Consider the following 22,931-nt stretch of genomic DNA (forward strand, 5'->3'; position numbering starts at 1 on the left):
CGGTCAGTTGTAGATGTGTTTCACCCCCCCACACTTGAATTATAGATTTAGAACTGGAAGGGTCCTTATAAAGATCGTCTATTTTAAACCCCTCGTTTTATTGATGAAACGGAGGCCAAAAAACCTCCCTCCCTCAGGGATTCCGTGACATTGGTTATTTGGCAATAGAAGTCCCTGACGCTTGCACATAGATGGGATGTTGCTGATGAATGTCACTGGTGGGCCGCTGGTACTAATTGGGGATCACTGATGAGGGCGATCGGTGATATTTATTGATAGCCCCTTAGAGGGGGATTCCTGATACTGATGAGAAGTCCCTGATGAGGTCAATGATATTGATTTGGGGGGAAGAGGGGACTGCTGCAGCTCGAATGAGAAGAGTGAAGAAAGAAGGGTAACGATCTTCCCAATCCCAAGGCTTTCCCCTTGGGGTACGGAAAACGTAAGCACCAAACCCAGTCCGCACTCATGGTGGTTCCCTTCCTCTTCCCTCCCCCCACCCAACAGCGGCAGCGGCAGAGACTGGCTGGCAGAGTCAGGATCCGGGTTAAATCCTTTACTCCACGGCACTGCTGGGGAGCGGCTGGGCCCCGGCCGGATAGACTGATGCTTGCTGGTTCCCCCGGGGCGGAACTGCCGGACGGCGGGGACTGCTTCGCCTGGAGGGGTGGGGGCCCAAGCCCTTGGACAGGCAGCTCACTAGGCGGGGAAGGGGCTCCAGCTTCTGCCTCTGGGGGGGTGCTGCGCTGTGGAGGGTTCACCGGCAAGGCTCCAGCGGCCTGGACAGGAGGGGGACTAGGGGCGGGCTAGTGAGGTAGCGAGGGGCGGGGCGCAGGCCACAGCCAGCCTCCTCCCTCTATCCCCACCCCAGCGGGTTCTGAATCTTGGGGGGAGATGAGGCAGCGCAACTACTCCAGAGGTGTAGCCAGCCTGCCACCCGAGAGAACCGAACCGCCCCCCGCCCCACCCCCACCCCCACTCCCACCTTCACCCCCACCCCCCTAGGATTCTTTTCAGACTTTCCAGGTAGTTGCACCTCACCTCTTTTCCCTCCGCCACATCCGCAACCAAGGGAAGAAGTAAAAACAGCCCCAATAGATCCTAAAAAAAGGAAACCAAGTGGGGAGAGGAAGGGATGGGGGAGGGGTGGGAAGGCCCAGCTTCTCGACTCTGCCGGAGAAGGGGTCCACTTATCATGCCTCCGGCCATTTCTTATCACTTGCTCGCACACCTGCCTCACTTTTATTTCTCAAGCCCCTCTCCCCGCTATTAGTCCTCCCCACCGCCTCCGCCCGTTTGCCCGGTATCCCCAACTCACTCCTCTTCTGCCTCCAGCGCCACTTCGTATCTCTTCAACCCCGGCATGTCCTCGGCTCCAGCCGTAATCCTAAGGAGGTGAATATCGTTGGATGGGGCCTTTGGAGGTCTCAAGGTCCGTCCCTAGCATCCCTCGCCCATTTCTTCTTCCTTTCCCCTCCCCGCCTTTTCTGTGAATCAGGCCCTTACTGCGTCCCACACTTCACCAAGGTCCAACAGCAGTTCTCCTGAAAGTAGGAGAAGAGGAGGAGGGTCCTCTGTCGGGGCCCCGCCGGCACCTCCCCACCTCCCTCCTCAGACGGGATCTCAATTAGGCAAAACAGAGAGGCCCCGAAGAGAGGAGGTGCCCAGGGCGAGAGGAAGCTGTTATAGGTGGTTCCAAGGAGCTAAGCCTGGGTGAAGGAGCGTATGTAACTGTAGTCTCAAGGAGAGATCCTTGCCAGGACTGCGCTCTTCCTACCAGCACCCCAAATCCCCCTCAGGAACATCGTCCTATGAGAAGAGAGGACTGTGAGGTAGTGAGGAGAGGGGTATTGATGGACAGGGAAAGGATAAGACTGGGAGACATTCAGGGGATGGGGTCTGACGGAGAGGGAGAGAGAAGATGAGGAGCATTGGGAAAAGCAGGTAAAGGTATGAGGGCTGATGACAGAATGAAGGCTGAGGGACATAGAAGGACTTAAAACAGATGAACGAGCTAGGGATCAGGGACAAATGAGGGAATGGGAAATTAATATGAGGAGTTAGTCAGGGAGGGTTAGAGAAGGGATAACCCTGGACAGAACAGTGAGGAAAAATGGATTGAGGCAAAGAGGCCATGGAATGAGTGATTATTTCTAGAGGTTATGGTCTGAGACTGAGGAAAAGTTAAGGGCAGCCAAAAGATGAGGTCTGAAAAAGAAAATCCAAATAGTGAGAGACAATGAAAGGACAGGACCCAAGAAAAAAGAGGGGTCGGAGATAAAGGAAATGAGGAGAGGAGGATGGGCAGTGAGGAAATCATGATGAGATATAGTATACAGGGTTGGAACTGAGAGATAGAGAGGAATGAAGACTGAGAGATGCTGAGAGGAATAGGAATGGGGGAATATGATGAAGTAGATAAGGGGAAAACAGGGAATGAAAAAGAGAAGGTGGTGAAAGGATGAGGTGAAGTGATGGGATAGGAGGGAATTATGGTATGGAAAGAGATGAACCCACGTGAAAGGGTATGGAGTGGGGAAATGGGGAGAGGTGGGTAGGAGAGTGGGAAAATGGGAGGGGGAATAAAGAGGAGGATAAGCAATTAAGAGGGATGGAGCACTATGGCAGAAGGAGTGAGTATTGGATAAGAAGGGTCCTAAAGGGCAATGAAAGGAAGAGGATTGAGGGAGTAGCCAGTATGAAAAAAGATTGTTGTGGAAGGATGAAGAAGGTTCAGGGAGAAGGGGGAATAAAAAAGATGAACATGGGGTGAATGAATAAAAGTAGAGTGAAGAAGTTTAGGGTATAGGGTGAATGAAGAGGGTAAGGGAATGGGGTAAGGGATAGAAGAGAGTGAAGCTGGGAGATGAGGGTAAGGAGATGTGAGGAGTGAAAAAGATGGGAGAGAAGAGACAGAAAGTGGAGTAATGGGGATGAGTTGGGTGGGGTGGTAGGGAATAAAAATGAAAGCAGTTGGAATTGAGGAATAAGAAATTAAGGTGATAAACAAGAAGTGAGGGAATTGGGATAAGAGGAGGTGATAATGGGATGGTTTGGAGTGAGAGAAATTGAGATTGCTGAAATGGGAGTGATGGGGGGTTAGGAGGGAACATGAAAAGATAAGGATTGGAGAATGAAGGAGAATGAGTGGGGTATGAAGAGTGAGGAATAGAATAAATGAGGTGAATAAAGGATAAGTGAGAGATAAGGTAGAGATGAAGAATAAGGAGTATAAAGAGGGATACTGAGGGGTAAAGAGTGAAGAAACGGGGGGGGGGAATAGGGGATGAGGAATGAGGGGGTTGATGGAAGATGGGGAGTTATAAAAGGAGATGGGAGGATTAGGAAAAAGGGGGATAAGAAGTGAGAAACAGAAATGAGAAAAAGAATGAGGAAGTGGAGTGGGGATGAGAAGTGATGCGGGTGGGGGATGGGACAATTTGAGTGTTGAGTAGGGGATTTCGGTATTAAAGGAAGGAGGGGAAGGTTAGGAGTGAAGGGAATGGAGATGATGATGAGAGGGTGATGAGAAAATAAGGAATAAAGTGGAATGGAATATGGATGATGTGAATGTTAGGGGGTTGGGGGTTGAAGATTAAGGGGAAAGGAAAGCGAAGGGAATGGGGAAGATAAAAAAAGGGAGAGTAAAAAAAGATGAATGACGGGGTATAAAGTGTGGGAAAGACGGGCTGCAAAGCGAGGGGAGAGAGGAGGTTGAACAGTGAGTGGGGGCCGGTGGATGAATGGGGGTGATAGGGAGGATGGGAAGCGAGAGGAATGATGGGAGATGAGCAGCGAAGGGATGGGAATGAGGATGAGCAGTGACAAGGAAAATGAGAGGTAAACATTGAATAGGGGTGATCGGAGGATTAGGAGGGAGGGGTAGGAGAGGGGTGACGAACGTGAAGCTCGGGCTAGAGGGTGAAGGTAGGGATGGGGGAGGTGGGGAGTCACCTGGGAGGAGGGGCCTGAGGACCTGCGCAGCAGCCTGAGCTCCCTCCCTCCCTGGTTTCGCCCTAGAGACCGTTACACGGTGACGGCAACGTCATAGGGGCTGGCTGGCTAGCGGAGAGGGCGGAGCCTGCCTGACACTCACCCCGGGTGGGTCTCCGTTCCCACGTGGGCGAGCCTGGGCTTCCAAAGCAGTGCCCGCTGCGTCTCGGAGGGACTGGAGTGCTCGGACGTGTGTGTCACTCCGATTTCCTGCCTGCAGTGGAGGTGGGGAAGGAGGAGAAGGAGGAGGTGCTATTCGACAGAAGGCATGGAGGAGCAGTGGTTCCAAGCAGCAGAAATCTCCCAGTTAGGGGACAAGATGCCCTGGGGATCAAGCAGAGTTAGACCCAAGAAGTAAGACTTCCTCTCTTTGTGTCAGCGTTGTAAGGAAGGCTCAGGCCCTTAGCCTTAGGGAGGATGCAGGATACCGAAAAAGCCAATGCAAGGGGGAGAGGGAAAGTGGTTTTTTTTTTTTTTTTCCCTGAATCGGGGAAAGGACCCACGCAGGAATTCTGCTAGCATCACGTGTAATCTCCCTGTCCCTGCTTCTCCTCCCTCAGTCACCTCCCCCTTCCCGGCTGTCTTGGTACTTAGGGATATTTTAAGTTCCTGAGTGATTCCAAATCCATTTTGGGTGGACTCTAATTTGTGGGAACATATGGATAAAAGTTACAGAGGATAAGTAGGTATGGATGGGTTACAGATTTTCTTTGGAAGACATTTCCAAAACGATTGGACTCATTTGGGTATTTGAACTGAAGAAATGGTGAAGCTGCTTCTTCCTTCTGTGGTCCCTCTTTAATCTTATAATTTTCTCCCTAAGCACACCTCTAGCTGTCCAAATCCTCCACTTTCTCTTTATAGTACTTCCAAGAGATCCCTATAAGGGATGAAATCATCCCCTCTGTGTTTCCCCCTTTCCCTTTACCCTTTGACATCTATCTTCACATCACTTCCACTTTTAATCTCCTCAAATTCCCCACCAGATTTCCCTTCTCTTCTCACAAAAGGCACTGCCCATCAGCTGTTAGCCAAGACACAGTAGTGATAGATTCCCCAAAGAGGGACATTTCAGAGTGTGGCCCTCCAAGCCAGAGGGACTCGGGTTCATTAAAGCAAGACATTGGAAAGATTAGAGTTAATAAAAACATTGGACAGGAGCAGGGTAAGAAGATGGAAGAGACTGGAGGAAAGTACTAGTTCCAAAATAGGAGGCTAAGGGAGGGACTGTTGTTTATTCTGGAATCTCTCTTACCTCCATCCAGAAAAACAGAGAAAAAGCTCAGACAGAACAAGGTGAAGACAGGGAGACAGATGAGAAAAGAGGAGAGGGATAGAGATATAGAAAATGAAAAGAACTCATAGTCTCCATGCTGCCCATCTAGTGGGCAGATCTTTCTTGAAATATAGTATTAGATTCTAGTTAAGATGGAACTATTTACAATTTGAGAGAGGGCAAAACTCCCCTTCCTGATGCTTTTCTTTATTGGGAAGGAATATACCTTAACTCTTCCCAGATTTCCCCATCAGGGATCCTGTACACATGCATTTCTCCAAATCATTCAGATCTGTCTGTTTCCAACTCATTTTCCCCTTCCTCTCCTTAGACTTTCCCCTTTCTCTCTCTCTCTCTCTCTCTCTCTCTCTCTCTCTCTCTCTCTCTCTCTCTCTCTCTCTCTCTCTCTCTCTCTCTCTCTCTCTCTCTCTCTCTCGCCTTCTCTCTCTTCCTTTCCTCCCCTCTCTTCCCTTCTTATCCCAAGGATATGAAACTTATTCCTATTAGACTGATATTGGACCTTGAATTCCATTCTTTCAGCTTCAAAGGCAAACCTAGTGTCCAGAATTTGAGGGCAAAAGCCTGAGCCTCCCCTCTATCTCCTGCATGCTGTCATTGTCTCTGATCTTGTTACCTTCCACATCCATGAAAAATGTATACTGTGTCTGCCCTTCTAACGACTTTACTATGGATATGTCTCAGTAAGAGTTAATTCTGGGTTGACATTCTCAGTATCCAAAAGGGATGTGGGCTATGTTTATCTCATAGAGTCATAGATCACAGGATGTCAGAGTTGAAAGGGACCTCTGGAAGTGTCTAATTCTAACCTACTCTCCAAAATACCCAATAGTGGATGTTAAAAATATTTTCCCGGTGTCTTGCAAATCAAATCAAAAAGTTTCTGAGCTGAACAGGAAGAGAGGGGGAGAAAAAGTGCCTATATATATCTACTAAACTAAATGTCAGAGAGAGTAGCAGGAGAAATCAATGTTCACAGAAGACAAAATCTAAGAAAGGACATTGTTGCATAAATCATGGTCTTAGATGTTTTATTAAAAAATGCATAATTATAGGCAATAAGCAAGATCCTAATACTAGGAGGCAAATTTGCCTCCTAAGTATCACCGAAGCTTGATAAAATGAGACACAGACAGGAATATGGCTCTAGAATGATATGCCTGACCAAAAAACCCCCCAAAATAACCAGTATGGGTAATGAGAGGGCGTAGGAGGCATTATTAAGATGATAACAATCATTTGAAGAAATTTGGGAACAAGAAGAAAGAAGAAAAGTAATGAACATTTGGCTGAAGAGCTATAGAAGCAAATACAAAAGTAGTATTGTCCTCATAGTATACCTCAGGATCCTCGAATGAACTGAGAGAAAAAATGATTTTGAGAAAGATCACAAGCCTGGCATAGAGGCATAATATACAAGTGATAAGGGAATTGCAATCATTCAGACATCTGCTAGAGCATATCTCTATCCAGAGTAGTACAACTGATGAGGTGCTGATTTGCCTTAATTTTAATTTTCTCCAGAACACAAAGGAACCAAGAAGGGGAATTTTATTCTGCATCTGATTCCTATCAACAGGGAGAAACTAATTGTTGGAAGGGAAATGATGGGAACTTTCAGAAGAAACAACAATTTCATCTTAGAATTTGTGCTTGAAGAGGAGAGGAAGCCAAATATAATCTGACATGATATCAAATTTTAGGAGAGTAGATTTTTAAAGGGTTCAGAGGAAATATAGGTAGGATCCACTAAAGGAAATCAGCTGGGGAAACTTTCAAGAATGAAATTCTAAAGATGCCAAGAGAAATGTCAAATGATGAGGGGAAAAAAGGAAGCTGTCAAAATAGGTTGATGTGGATGTACAAGAAACTTATTAGTCAATTTAGATTTTTACAAAGACAGAAACTTAAAAACAAAGACTAGTAATACATGATGAATACAAAAGCTTGACTTATTAAAGGCTAGTGTCCACAGTTCAAAAACTCAGAATGAGCTGGAGTTGATGAAGCAAGTTAAGGATAGCAAAAAGTTTTATGTTGAAGAAAAGAAGATGAATAAAAATGGTACTGGATGGACATGATGGAGACAACAATGAGAACCAATGACAGAAAAGCCATTCAATTCTAATTTTGCTTTTGTTTTCTGTGCCAAGTAGAATAATGTTTTGCTTGGTTAAAAAAAACAGAACAAATATGGAATATTATTGCTCTGTAAGAAATGACCAGCAGGAGGAATACAGAAAGACTTGGAGAGACTTACATCAATTGATGCTGAGTGAAATGAATAGAACCAGAAGATCGCTGTACACTTCAATGTTGTATGAAGATGTATTCTGATGGAAGTGGATATCTTCAACATATCCAACTCACTTCCAGTTGATCAGAAACAACTACACCCAGAGAAGGAACACTGGGAAGTGAATGTAAATTGTTAGCACTACTGTCTATCTACCCAGGTTACTTATACCTTCAGAATCTAATACTTAATGTGCAATAAGAAATTGGGATTTACACACATATATTGTATCTAGGTTATATTGTAACACATGTAAAATGTATGGGATTGCCTGTCATCTAGGGGAGGGAGTAGAGGGAGGGAGGGGAAATTTGGAAAAATGAATACAAGGGATAATGTTATAAAAAAAATTACTCATGTAAATATACTGTCAAAAAATTATAAATAATAAAAAAAAGAACAAAAATGACTAATGAGTATGAGTAACATAAATAAGCAGATAATAACAGAGCATCTCACTCCATTTGATGAACTAAAGTGATCTGTCCCAAGTAAACCACCAGTTAGAATCCTGAAACATTTAGTGGATGTGATGGCTGAGAATAGTGGTTTTTGAAAAATTGTAAGAGAATTGGTACTACAAGACTGTTGAAGGGGAAATGTCCCAGTTTCATAAAAGGAAGTGGAATCAGCAGCAAACTATAGGCCAGCGAACTTGTCTTAGACTTATGATAAAATTCTAAAATATATTGGGTTTTTTAACCAATAATATTTTATTTTTCCAAATATTTGCAAAGATAGTTTTCAACATTCTCCCTTCTCTCCCAAGACCGTAAGCAATCCAGCATAGGTTAAATATGCATAATTCTTCTAAACATATAAAATATATTGTTAAAGAGAAGGTTTTGCAGAAGTAATGATCACAAACAGGCAGCGTGATTTCATCAAGAACAGATCATGCTAGGAGCACCTATGCATCACAGCTAATGGAGTTTGGGCCCTGGAATCAGAAGGATCTGAGTTCAAATTTGACCTCAGACACTTGTGTGTGACCCTTTGGTAAGTTACTTAACCCTGATTGTCTCAAAAACTAAAACAAAACAAAAACAAAACATTTGAAACTAATCTTGACATGATTACTAAAATTGTCCTCATTGTACTAAAAATGTTCCCCACATATAACATGGGGATGAGGGTATGTGGTTTGAAGGCAGGTAGAATAGATATCTCTTACCTTTCCTTCCATTTTTCTGCAAAGGAAATGAATTCTGCTAGGAGGGGAAGCAGGTGATTGAAGTAATTTGGTCACTTTGTTTTCTTCACAAAGAGGGAATATTGGACTAGAATTATATTTATATACTCTTTGTATATTTTAGTCTATGGACCCGGCTTTTTCAATTGTGGGTCTCAAACCCATATGGAATCTCATAACTGAACTGGGGTCACTGGGATCACAAAATTATGATTTATTATCAGTAAATATTTGATTCATATACTTATATATATTAATACAAATATACTTTGTATATTTGTATATATTTACATATCCAGGTCATGTAATAATTTCTCAGGTGAAAAGCAATCATAAGTAGAAAAAGTTTAAGAATATCTGCCCCTAGACTAGATATATAGAAACCATATGAATACATATATATATATATATATATATACATGTATATGAATATGTATATGTATATGAAATAGATATACAAATGAAACATTTACTGATAATAAAACATAATTTTGTGACCCTCCAATCCAGTTACACAACCACATATGGGATCACAACCCAAAGTTTAAGAAGTTTTAGTCTAGGGAACATGATTTTCAGGTTCAAGCTAACTTCCAATCACCATTTTATTAATGGGGGAAGCAGAAATCCAAGATTTCTATTTAAGGTTAGATTTCCGTTTTAGCAAATATCAATTCCACAATGAATACACATATAAATCAGCAATAAAACCCATTTATCCAATTCCATAGTAAAACAGAAATCAGAAAACATATACATAGAAGAATACATATTAGTTAATCCAGAGTAAAGAAGCTCTCTCATCGAGAGCAGGGTAACTCAGGTCAATTAAGAGAGAGCATCCCAGATTTCACCTAAGAGGAAAATCTCAAAGTCTCTAGCATAATAAACTCTGAAGATAGGGAGAGTATGGGGATTACCAACTTCTCTCAGATTATTCCTAGAATCTTATTTTCCCTTCAGTATCCTGAAGTGGGGTATTTTCTATTTTCTTTCTCAAAGATGGAAGCCAGAAATGCTTGAAGCAACTGCAAAACCCAAAGTCCTTAAAGATATTCAAAGCAATAGAAAGAAAGAAAAGAGATTGCCAAGCTGGAAGTGACTGAAGAGCAAATTCTCTCCTGTTCTCACTAACTCTGCCCTGTCCCTCAAGCAGGTTTGGGGTTTTGGTCTTCATCAATGAGAGCAGAGTCCCATATCAATGGGCTTTGGGACTCAGGCTACATGTGTATCAAGATAAAACTATAGATACAATTTATCTAAATTTTAGAGAAGCATTGATACAACTTTACTGGAAAAATGGAGAGTTGGTGGACTAGATTATAGCACAATTGGATGGATTCAGAATTAGTTTAATGGCTATATCCAAAAGATTGTTCTTAGAGGTTTGATGTCAGCATGAAGGAAGGGTTCCAGCAGAGCACTCCAGGACTCAGCATTTATTTCGGTGCTATTTTATATTTTTATTAACTTTGTAGAGATTTATTAATTTGGTAGATGATCCTAAACTGGATGACAAAGACAGGATGTATAGATCATAAGATTTAGAGCTGAAAGGGCACATCTAATCCGACTGCCTCTTTTACAGATGGAGAAACTGAAGCCCTGAGAAATGGAGTGACTGGTTCAATTGGGTCAAGTAGGTGGTAAGTGCCAGTGTAAAGAAAAAGACCCATCTTCAAGGACTCCAGAACCAATTCTCTTTTTATTGTTTGTTGATTTAGGTGCTGCTAACTCCTGTACTGCTCAGACCACATATGAAATAATTATGTTCAGAACTTGATGCCATGTTTTAGGAAGAACATTAAAAAGCTGGTGAGCTTCAGAGTTAGACCAACCAGTATAATGAAGTGCCTCATGTTCAGGCCTATCTTCTCTCTCTCCCATTCCCTCTCTCTTAATAGAATATAAAAACTTGACAACAGAGAATATTTCATATTTGTCTTTGTATTATCAGGATCTTGCATTGTTTCTAACAAGTATTTAATAAATGCTAAGTGAATGAAGAATGAATAATTAATTGAAAGAACTGAGATATATAACTTGGAGAAGATATAGGAGGGACATAATTAATATCTCTAAATATTTGGAGAGCTGTTGCTTAGAAGATGAACTAGATATATTTAGTTTGGCCTCATAAAGCAGAAATAGGAATGAATGAGTAAACATTGTAGATAGGAAAATTTAAGTTTGATATGAAAAAATCTCCCTAACCATTAGAACTATACTGAGGCTCTGAATTCAGTTTGAATGTGACCCTGAGCAAGTCACTTAATCCTGATTACCTTTATTTTATTTATTTTTCCTGAGGCAATTGGGATTAAGTGACTTGCCCAGTATCACACAGCTAGGAAGTATGACGTATCTGATTCTGGATTTGAACTCAGGTCCTCCTGACTTCAAGGCCAGTGTTCTATCCACTGTGCCATCTACTTGTCTCCACCCCAATTACCTTTTTTTTAAATATTGTTTTATTTTTTCTGCTTACATATTAGTTTTTAATTTTTAAAAAAATATACATTTCTTTATGAGTTGTGTGGGGAGAGAAAAATCAGAACAAAAGGAACACCACAAGAGAAATAAACAGAAAAAAATAAAAAATGAACATAGCATGTGTTGATTTACTACATTCAGTCTCCATAGTTCTCTCTCTGGATTGAGATGGCATTTTCCATCCAAAGTTTATTAGGATTGCCTTGAATCACTGAACCTCTGAGAAGAATCAAAACTTTTATAGTTGATCATTGCACAATCTTGCTCATACTATGTACCATGTATTTCTGGTACTGCTTGATTCATCAGCATCAGTTTGTGTATATCTTTCCAGGTCTTTCTAAAATCACCTTTTCATCATTTTTTTATAGCACAATTATATTTCATTACCTTCATCCATAACTTATTCAGCCATTCCCTAACTGATGAGCATCTACTCATTTTCTAATTCTTTGCTACCACAAAAAGAGCTGCAACAAACATTTTTGCACATTTGTCCTTTTCTCTCCTCCAATTAATTAAAAAAAAAAACTATTCCAAAGTGGGATGGGCTGCCTTTAGAGTAATAGGTTCTCCAATCAATCAACAAGTATTTATTAGTTATCTAGAATGTTTCAGGTTCTGTCTTGTCCTATATCTAAGAATACAAGTACAAAGAATGAAATAATCTCTTCAAAAGAGTCTGGATGACTATTAGTCAATATATGTCATTAAGGGAATTCTACCAAATGGCTGCTGAGTCTCTTCTAACTTTGAAATTTGGTAAATTCTTTTAACTTCCTCATTTTATAGATAAAGAAATTATGGCCCAGAGAAGTTTTAAAAGAACTTGCCCAAGGTTAGTGAGGAACCAAGACTAAGAGCTCATCATCACAGAATCATAGAAAAGCAGAGAGAGAGGCCTTTTGGTTGGTCCTCCAGCACTTCAACAGCATCTTGAGTCACCAGGAACAGCCCATGTAAGGCTTAGAACTTCCATTCTTAGGTGAGAGTACTAAATTATTTCCCTGTGACCCTCAGCTCCTAAATTCACACACTTTTAAGGGTATCTGCCATCTGCTGCTAATGATCTCACAGTTAGGAAAATTTTTAGGAGTTATCTAGAGCAGAATTTCCTTGGAATGATTCTCTTTACTTGCCAAAGCCTCAAAAGAGCTTAATTTTTGAATTTAAGTCATCATCAAACACTAAAAAACAAAAAGGAAAAAGGACCTGTGTGTACAAAGATATTTATAGCAGTTCTTTTAGTGATGGCAAAGAATTGGAAATTGAGGGGATGTCCATCAATTGGGTTGTGGCTGAACAAGTGTGGTGTATGATTGTAATGGATTATTACTGTGTCATAAGAAAATGATGAGCAGGATGTTTTAAGAAAAAACCTGGAAAGACTTAAATGGATTGATGGAAAGTGAAATGAGTAGAACCAGAACATTGTACATAGCAACAGCAATATTGTACGAATGATCAACTATAAATCACTCAGCTGTTCTCAGCAATACAATGATTCAAGACAATTCCAAAGGACTCATGATGAAAATGTTATTTATATCCAGAGAAAGAACTGATGAAGTCTGGATGCAGTTTGAAGTATACTTTAAATTTTTTTTTTTTTGGAGGGAGAGTCCTGTGTTTTCTTTTCACAACTTGACTAATATGGAAATGGTTTTTGGTGTGATTGCACATATACATAATCAGTGTCAAACTGTGTGACTTCCTGGAAGGGGGGGAGGGGAAGACAGAATTTGGAAGTTCAACATTTTAAAAAACAAATGTTAAAAAAATTTTCATGTAATTGGGGGAAACATTAAATAAAAAGAAGCAAACTAACATTTCAATATACAAAGAGCAAAAAAAAGTACCTCAAACATGTATTGTTTGATTTTTTTAAAAGGAGTGCAACTTAATGAATCAAGAGCTGCCCTCAGGATTAGGAAGTCTTGTACTCAAGTTCCTCCTTTGCCAGATATTAGCAATGTGACTCTGGGCAAGCCATTAAATCTCTAGCACTCAAGACAACTCTTTAAGACACTTTAAGACAAGTTAGAGAGAAGACATCATCCTACATTAGTACAAGAAGCTTCATACACTAGTGATATAAGTCTGATTTTAAAATTAAAGTGAATAGAACAGTAAAAAAAATTATTATCCTTGTTTGTGTCTCCTTTTGAAACTTTTCTTCTGTCATTTGTATGGCTTTACTGATGTTCTGTTCTTTTCTTTTTAAATATGTATTCCTTCCCTTGAAGCCTTCCCAAAGAAATCTTTCTTTGTAACAAATTAGAAGAAATTATAATCAAGAAAAACAAATCAATTGATCATGTCTGAAGATGTGTGTCATATTCTACTCCTATAGTTCAATCCATCACCTCTCTGCCGAGAAGCAGGAAGCATGTTTCATCACTAGCTTTCTGAAGTCATGACTGATCACTGTTCTGGGTAAAGTTCTGAAGTCTTTTCCTTAAGAGAGCTGTCTACAGCTTATGTCCTCTGCTTACAGACTTTGAGATGTTTCTCTGCACACTGCTTCTTTTGCGTTATTGATAAACAAATGAAATATGATGATTCTAACACCAGCCCTTATCCTTTAAGTATAGCACACTATTTAATCTTCTACCCCTTTATCTCTAAAAGTAGAAGCAGAGACAGATATAAAACAAAGAGACAAATCCTAAGTAAGAAAACCCCCATTATGTAAGTTCCACTCTTTTCTTATACTATCACTTCCAGAGTTATGTAATGCTGTTGAGGTTTCCAGATGTTTTTGAGGAGGCCAGAAAAAGGGGCTGGATGGAATTTACCAGGAACAAGGATGTGGATGTTTTCCTCTGCCTTAGTGAGACTCTGCTTTGGACTCAGTTTCTCCTCAGAGGTAGAGCAATCCAGGACTCCAAAAACCATAAAATGTCTACGTTTTGTTTTCTTTTTTAGGTGGTAAAACTAGAAACAATCTTTATGATCAATTGCTTCAACTTCTCACTTTAGATATGAAAAGACTGAAGCTGGAGCTGGAAGGGATCTTGGAAATCACTGAATTTGACCCACCCAAGACCTTCCTCTGAAATTCTCTTGATAAGGTTAGCTCTTAATCAAAGTTAACTCCTTGCTCTAGATGCCCATTGGAGCAATAGCACAGTTAAGGATAAATGATTGAGCCATGGTTAATAATATAGCTGAGTTAGGGAAAATTATGACAGACAAAAGAAAACTGCAGATGACTCCAATTCCTTGGAAGCCTCTTTGACCAAGTGTCTTGTTCAAGGAATAAAATGCTATCAATAAACCATGTGACAGCCCCCTTCTTTCTTAAGAAAGGAGAGTATTGGAGGTCAAGAGACAGTAGCAAATAGAGGAATCAGAACAGAATGAAAAATTCACAGGCTAAACCAAAAGAGTTAAGGAATTCAAACCAAAGCAACAGTGGAGGAGGAGTTGAAAGTTATGGAGGAGTTTCTGAACAAAGAGAAAAATTCTGGGATTTCTGGTCCTCCTGGACATAGAAGAGTTCCTTTATCAAGTCTCCTAAAGAGAGGTTTCTGGATAATTCCTAGTTCCTGGATCCAGTGAGGAATTCTTAGACTAAATGATAGCTACATATAGAGAAGCCAACTTGTATTTTGCTCTTCACTGATCTTATACAGTTATCTCTTCCACATATTGACTTTACCCATCAAGGTTTTGATATACCTCTATCACAGATTACCATAAGAAATTAAATGGGAATTTTGAGGGCGTTTTAAGGAAAGTTGGAAGTTGCAGATGACATGCAAAGACCAGTAGATGAGACAGAAAAAATTTAGAACCTCAGAAATGCATAAAATATATATATAATATTATATAACAAGAATCCATATTTTGTAAAAAGGGTATTGTAAACACCCCATAAAAGAATAATAATAATAAAAAAATTAGATTCTTGTGATACAAAAGGCAGCCAAACATTTTTTTATGTGGATTTTCCAGATTTCAGGGAATGTCATGCCCATAACTCCTGAGATCTGGAAAAGATAACTGTAAATTATGCAGATTGTTCTGGTGGGAAGTAGGGGAGAAAGAGAAGCTTGACTCTTTTATCCCTGAGTTCCAAACATGGTAGGATGAATGTAACTCTCTGCTCAAAGCCCATTAGCACACTTTTCTCATAAGTAGAGTTTTATTATTCAATGTCCCAATCTGCACAAAGAAAGACTTGTTGAGAGTGTGAGAAAAGAGAGATTTTTAGACTTTAATTTTTGAAACAGAGGACACATAGTTGCATGTATACTGGAGGTCCCTGAGGAGAGAGAAAGACTAAGAAAAAGCTGACATGTAAAGGAGCCAGAACCCTCATACTGTCCCTATCCCCAGATATTAGGGAATTTTCTGGTGGATGAGATTTAGGACTCTCTTACTCCCAGGGAGAGAGCTCATTCACTCTCTGTATTGTTTGGTATATATACTCATCTGTATATTTTCTGATTTTTATTTGCTGTTGGCTTGGATGAGTGGGTTTATTTGCTATTTGCTACATATGGTCTTTGTGGAACTGGCATTTACTAAGGTCTTAGCTCCTGTGCCAAATCTGGATTTTTCTAGTAGAAACCCTAGGTGGAAGCAAATATGAGTCAAATTCTGATATTCTCTTGCATGGGGAACATGAATATAATTTTTGAGACCTTTCTGAGCATGAACATAATTTTTGAGATCTTTCCTCCCACCTCTCAGGAAATCTAGTTTCAATAATTATTATTATATACACTTAAGGAAGCAGAGATATGGAAGAAAATGACTTGGGGTGACTGGTAGAAGACTTCAAGTCTTCTGAGTCCCAGTCTAGTATTCTTAAATTACACCACAATGTCAACTGAATTTTAACTCAGACTTTGCTTCCTCTGGGTCTCAGATTCCCTAACATATTACTTTCAGAAACTTCCCCAACCAGACCAGATGGACTAATGGTGTCTAAGGCAGGAATGTCTTGACATGTGTCTGACAGATGATGGGGTTGGGGAGGGGCAGAGGGGAAGAGGAGAAGAATTCTGTTCACTCAAGCAGGAAAAAACCATGCTTCTTTCGCCCTTCTCCTTTCCACTTCATACACAAACTAACACAGACGTGGGTCCTGGTCTTGAAAGAAGTTCTCTCAGCACATTCCTTCCCTTCTCAATGCCTGGCATCTGAACACTGACATTGATCTCTCTCCCCACACACCTTTTATCTCCCAAGGGGGCCCCTGAACTAAGTCTCTCAAGACTCCTGTGTTCTCTGGAGAAGAATAGAATTTATATACTGGCTCCAAATCTATTATTTGTGGAGTTAAGAACAGAGAGACAATGGAGATATTCTGTCTGCCTTTTGATGTGGTGATAGAAGATTTGGCATAGGAGAACTATAAATGCAGACTGACAATTCCTCTGCAGCTTAGAGAAGGACCCTAGAAATAGTGGGAAATAGATTTTCTGTTCACTCTGCTCTGCAATTAATAATCTTACATAATGGCCAGATATACTGAGACTAAGTGATTTGATGCAGGTCATGCAGGTTAACTGCATACATGGAAGGGACGATCATCTACTTCTACACTTATTTCTACAAGAGTACCGCAATCCTTCCACTCCTTATCAGTACCACTATTATTTCTAGTACCACTATCAATTCTACAATTATTTCTACACAATTCTTCCAGTCCTCATTAGAGATTTTCTAATTACAGGGATTAGAGCACTAAGGGACTTTAGAAATCCAGTCTCCCTCTCCTGGGGCTAGAACTGGGTCTCCTGATGATTGAAAATTGTCATTTAATATCCTCCTAATGGGTATCCTTGATTCATCTCTCAGACAGCTAAAAAAATGATTTTCCTAAAACACAGGTATGAGTGTATCCCTTCTTTAATTCAACAAATTCTAATGGCTCTCCATTTGTTACCTTTAGATTTAAATATAAGCTCCTTGTTTGGATTCTAAAGTCCTTTCCAGATGGCCTTGCTGCTTGGATTGTTCCCTAAGTCAGGAAGCCCCTTTCCCCTCTCCTCTTGCATTGGGAACCCCATTAGACTAAGGCCAAAAACTGACTATTGAAAAGAAAACTCTTTTTTTTTTTTTTTTTTTTTAACCCTGATTAAGAAGGCAAAACCCAGGACAAAGAGAATTAAAACAAGTTGATTGGCAGATCATTGGAGATCAGCAATGGCTTAAAAGTGGGGACCACCTTTTTATTGATAACTTTCGTAATGAGTTAAAGACAATTTAGATAGGTCAATACCAGCAAAAGAGGTTGGATCCCTGCATCTCAGTTCCTCCCAAAGATAGCAAGTACATGACAATTTGCAGGTAGGGGTTGTTGTTTGTCCTTCATTTCAAAGAGGACCAGTGACATCATGGGGTAATGTCTTGACTTGTATATGAATTAGATTTAAGTGGGTAGACTTGCAAAAAGTTATCAATCTCACTCTTTCTTCTGACTCAAGAAGGTCCAGTGGCAAGGCTAAAGGCAAGATGACTGGCAGTGATTGATATCTGACCAAGCTCTAAGCACTCCTGCTGCTGCCACTTTCATGCCAATTGGAACAAATTATTCTCATCTGCTCTTTATGCCTCAGAAAATCTTCACGTGCTTTGGACAGATTCCCCCCAACTGATGTGAGGTTTGAATGTTTAAAGCATGATGGTATCATAACTCAACATGGTTTAGCCCGTCTGTGGAAAAGGTTTATTGGGGTATGGCCACTGGGTGTGTGACAGCTTCTCGGAGCCAGCCATCCATAAGCACTGGATAAAGGTGGACACCAAAGGTGGATGAGCAGCCGGAGAAGGAATTAGCCAAGCTCACACCAGAGGGGCTAGTTCTCCCTGAGCACCCCCTATGCCCACAGGTAGTGCAGGTAGTGACAAAGATGAAAAGCAGGTTGAATAAGGAGCTACAGGCTTAGTGTGGCTTCCCCCAACACGGGGTCACTGAGTTAATGTGACTTTCAGTAATTCTGTCCTGAATCTGCTATTGCCATCACTGAAAGCAAGAAGGAAGAAAAAACCACATCTTTAACTATTGATCCTTTGCTCAAAGGATTGCTAAAACCTCCCAAGATTTCCTTCTTAAACCCAAAGCACTTTGGCTCTCATTGACTGGCCAACAAAAGGTCCCAGGTCAAGCCACATACAGGGCCATCTCCAGTTGTCCTGTTCTGTATCTTGCCATTGGACTAGGGGATAGCCAGTGTGAAGTACTGGATTCCAGAAATGGAGAGTCTTGTGTAAGGTACAGCAAGTAGATAAGGATGGGAGAGTTCATGGAAGACAGAAAAGTATAAGAAGACTGGAAAGATAGAAAAAGCCAGGTGATAAAAGGTTTTAAATGCCAAATAAAGGATTTCCATATTTGATCCTGGAAGTAATAGGGAACAACTTACATTTAATGTGTGTGAGTATGTCTATGTATGGGGGGATGGGAAGAGTATAACATCATCACAACTGAAATTTAGGAAAATCACTTTACAGCCACGTGAGGAGGATGAATTCTGGAGTAGGGAGACACTTGAGGGAAGGAAACTAGTTGGAAAGCTTTTGTACCCATTTTGCAACCAACTAGTTATGGTATATGAATGTGATGGGTTATTGTGTCTTGGGAAGACCTTTATGGACTGAAACAAAAGGAAGTGGGCAGAATCAAGAAAAAAATTCATTTAGTAACAATGATACTATTAAGACAAGCAACTTTGAAAGACTTAGGAAATCTTTATAGCCACACAATGGAACCAACCATAGTTCCAAAAGCTCATACTGAAATATGCTATCTGCCTATAAATAGAGAGCTGATAGACTCAGTGTAGATAGAATATATGTGTATGTATATATGTATATGTATTTGTGTGTATATGCATGTAAACATATACAGAGAGAAGTAAGAAAGGGGGTGGAGAGAGAAAGGGGGGAAAGTAGAAAGGAGAGAGAGAAAGAGAGAGAGAGGGGGGGGGAAGGAGAGGAGAGGAGAAGAGAAAAAGGAGAAGGAAGGAGAGGAGAGGAGAAAGAGGAGACTTGGTGCATTGGATAGATTGCAGGCCTAGAGTCTTCCTCAATTCAAATCTGGCCTTAGATACTTATTAGCTGTGTGATTGTTTTTTTGTTTTTTTTTGTTTTGTTTTGTTTTGTTTTGTTTTGTTTTGTTTTGTTTTGTTTTGTTTTGTTTTGTTTCCTCAATTTCTTCATCTGTAAAATGAGCTGGAGAAGGAAATTGCAAAGTGCTCTTTCTTTGCCAAGAAAACCTCAAATGGAATCATAAAAAGTTGGTCAAGGTTGAAAATTACTAAATAACAATGTATGAGGCAATTTATTTTACTTGACTATACATATTCATAGTGCTTTTCTTGTTTTCTCAATGGATGGAGGAGACAGGAGAGAATTTAAAATAAAATACTATTTTTTAAAAAGACTACTTTTGTAGTAGTTTAGTGTAGTCAAAAGATGACAAGGACCTCCATAAAGGCAATACCTTTGTGAGTGAAGAGAAGGTAACATTTAAAAGATATTATAAAGGTAGAAATGTCAAGATACCAACAGAATATAACTATGGTAAATGAGTAATTGAGGAGTTGAAGATAATTTTGAGGTTGCAAAATTGAGTGATTGAATGGAAATTAATAGAAAAGGTGGATGTTATTTCTAATAGTGGTGGTAGTGTTTGACCAATAAACAAGCTTTTTATACCTACTATGCACCAACCATTGTATATTAGGTGCTGAAAGGTAAAAATGAAACATTCCTCATCTTCAAGGAGTTTACAAATGTAATTTAGGTAAGATATTCATCTTTCTATCCAAAATAAAAATAGTTTTTGTTGTGTAGTTCTGTCCAGCTTTTTGATCCCATTGAGGTTTTCTTGGCAAAGATATTGGAGTGGTTTGCAGTTTTGTTCTCCATTTTACAGATGAGGAAACTGAAGCAGAGTTAAGTGACTTGCCTAGGGTTACACAGCTAGTAAGTTTCTGAGGTCGTATTTGAACTCAGGAAAATTAGTTTTCCAGGACCTGTACTCTGGGCACTGTGGTGCCACCTAGATGTTCCAATTTTTGTAGAGAAAAGCTGAATTTTAAATGAAATAAGGGATTTTAAAGTGGTGTGGAGCCAAGTCAACAAGCATTTATTAACTGCTCACTGTTTTCAAGGCATTGTACTAAATATTGGAATGAAAAGAAAGGAAAAGCCAGTTTTTGGCCTTAGTCTAATGGGGCTCTCAATGCAAAAAGGAGGGAAAAGGGGTTTCCTGGCTTAGGGACAAGGCCATCTGGGAAGGGCTTTAGAATCCAAACCAAGGAGCTTTTATTTGAATGTAAAGGTAACAAATGTAAAGGTAACAAATTTGTTGAATAAAGAAGGGATACAGTCAGACCTGTGCTTTAGGAAAATCATTTTTTTAAGCTGTCTGAGAGATGAATCAAGGATACCCATTAGGAGGATATTAAGTGATAAGATCTGGCAATTGATTGAACTATGGGCTTAGTTAGGGAGAGGGAAAAGTTAAGGACAATACCAAACTCCATGAGAACAGGAGGACTGTGGAGCTCTCCTCAGAAATGAGTAGAAGTAAGATGTGATTATCTAGGATGATTGATTGAGTGCCTGTTGTGGCCAGACAGAATCATTTGCATCTGGAAGATGAGAGCAGGACCTGGGGCTCCTCCCTTACATCAGTTTTTGTTTTTCTGGTCACAGTCCAGAGGTTTCTGACGCCAGTCCCTTCCCCTTCCTTCTTCCACCTCCCAACTAGTGATATTTGATCTTTATGGATCATTTGGGGTTCCCAGCTCCCATGGCCTACCTGCTTCAGAGAGTTGGGATAGCAGTGGGGGGGAACAGGGGTCTGGGACTTTCCATCTCCAGCTCAGCCAATGTAGAGTCATTCAGGGATAGGATGCCAATACTACCCACCCTCAAAGGCCTTCTTAGAATCTGACTTAATTAAAACCAAATCCATTTCCATTTGTTCTAACTCAAATCTAACTATTAAAAAATTTTTTTTCACTTAAGGCCCAAATCCACTTTAACTCATTTGCACAAAACAATCTTTTGGCTAATTTGAAAACAACTATCAGTTCTCTTCTAATTCTTCACTGTGTTCTTATAAAGTAGGTAACATTGGAGTTGCCTTCTGGAGGGGCTCCAATTTGCCAATGACCCTTTTAAAATATGGTGGCCAGAACTGAACACAATACTTCAGGGCAGTGAGATTATTGGCCCTTGGCCTAATCACTTGACTAAGTACTAGTTAACATCCAGAAGAGAGCTCTCAGGATGGTGAGGGATTAGAATTATTTTTCATGGGTAGACACTAGAATCAATATGGGGAAGTTACAGGGAGATGTATTTCTATTTAGTATAGGAAATATGACACATGGTAAAGAAAAGAACTAGATCAGGGGAGCTACTTATTTCCACTTCCACTGCTAACTTGCTCTGGATGACTTTAGGCAAATCACTGAATTTTTAAGGGGAGAAGGGGTCTCAATTTCCTCTTTTAAAGAAATAAGAGGTTAAAGAAAATGATGTGGGACTTTTTGAGATTCTGGAAAAACTAGGTTCTGGTCCCAGCTTTGCTTGTATTTCAGTATCTGACCACTGGGGAAATTTTTTACTACATTCTGTGGCTTATTTCCTCAACTGCAAAATGAAGAGATTAAGCTAAATATTTAGAATCCTTCTGGCCGGCTCCTCTTATATTCTTCCTTATATCATCCTTATGTTCCTCCGAGGCTAGCTAAATCCTGACCTAGTTTGCCCTAAGCTCAAATCTTATCTCAGATATTCATTTATTTCAATTACTTATATTAAGCAAGTTACTTAATATCCGTCTGCCTTAGTTTCCACATCTGTAAAAGGAGGATTGTTGGGAGGATAGAATGAGAGAATACTTGTAAAGCTCTTTGGATTTCTTGCGGCTTTTTTTTTTTCCTGTTCTTTCAGTTTCTCTTCTCTTCCCCTTTCTGTTCAAACTCATTTTTTAGCTTTTTATTTTCAAAATATATGCATAGTTTTCAATGTTCACCCTTGCAAAAATCTTGTGTTCTGAATTTTTTCTCCCTCCCTTTCTCCCACTCCCTTCCCTAGATGGCAAGTAATCGAATATATGTTAAACGTGCACAATTCTTCTACACTTCTTTCCACATTTGTCATGCTGCACAAGAAAAGTCAGACCAAAAAGGAAAAAATGAGAAAGGAAAAAAAAGCAAGCAAACAACAAAAAGGTGAAAATACTATGTTGTGATCCAAATTTAGTTCCCATAGTCCTCTCTCTGAATGCATATGGCTCCATCACAAGTCTATGTCCAAACTCTTTTAATGAGAGTCGGCCCAATTCACAGGATGCCAGAGCTGAAAGTTCAGAGGCCATTTAGTTGAATCTTTAACCAAATAGAAATCTTTTCTATAACATTCCTGAAAAATAGTGTCATCCAGACTCCACCTGAAGACTTCCAGTAATGATATCCTTCCTCATAATGCATCTCATCATAATCTTGGGCAGCTCTGTATTTGTAAGGTTTTCTTTACACCTTCTTGAAACCTATCTCCCTAATTTGTTATTTGTTATTCCTAATTCTACCTCCTAAAGCCAAGTAAAATAAGTCTAATCTCTCTTCTAAAAGGTAATTGCTCAAATATTTTAGTACATCTTTGACAGTTCTGTTAAAAGTCTTCTC

General features: G+C 40.1%; 1 protein-coding gene and 1 long non-coding RNA gene across 3 annotated transcripts in view; one reads left to right on the plus strand and one right to left on the minus strand.

Annotated features, from left to right (window-relative positions):
- Positions 1–79: 79 nt before the first annotated feature.
- Positions 80–4,045, minus strand: LOC141550054 (uncharacterized). Its single transcript, XM_074280261.1, has 4 exons — positions 3,955–4,045; positions 1,319–1,387; positions 1,042–1,101; positions 80–746 (listed from the first exon to the last, which is right to left on the minus strand). The coding sequence occupies exons 2-4, from the start codon at positions 1,363–1,365 to the stop codon at positions 557–559; spliced, it is 297 nt and encodes a 98-aa protein (XP_074136362.1). The 5' UTR covers positions 1,366–1,387; positions 3,955–4,045; the 3' UTR covers positions 80–556.
- The window catches only part of LOC141550055 (uncharacterized), a 62,818-nt gene continuing 43,838 nt past the window's right edge, over positions 3,952–22,931 (plus strand). For both annotated transcript variants that reach the window (XR_012484507.1, XR_012484506.1), the window contains exons 1-2: positions 3,952–4,347; positions 10,364–10,421. This is a non-coding gene — a long non-coding RNA (uncharacterized LOC141550055). The remainder of the gene's footprint in view (positions 4,348–10,363; positions 10,422–22,931) is intronic.

Source organism: Sminthopsis crassicaudata, chromosome 1 (assembly GCF_048593235.1).
Source record: "Sminthopsis crassicaudata isolate SCR6 chromosome 1, ASM4859323v1, whole genome shotgun sequence".
NCBI classification, from domain to species: Eukaryota; Metazoa; Chordata; class Mammalia; order Dasyuromorphia; family Dasyuridae; genus Sminthopsis; species Sminthopsis crassicaudata.

What these genes read in the sequence shown, in the direction of transcription:
- LOC141550054 (XM_074280261.1), bottom strand. Translation starts at nt 1,365, where the DNA reads ATGCCGGGGTTGAAGAGATACGAAGTGGCGCTGGAGGCAGAAGAGGA. An exon ending in GCGCTGGAGGCAGAAGAGGA is followed by an intron (nt 1,102 to 1,318) that starts GTGAGTTGGGGA and finishes TCCTTTTTTTAG; the next exon opens with GATCTATTGGGGCTGTTTTT. An exon ending in ATGTGGCGGAGGGAAAAGAG is followed by an intron (nt 747 to 1,041) that starts GTGAGGTGCAAC and finishes AACCCTCCACAG; the next exon opens with CGCAGCACCCCCCCAGAGGC.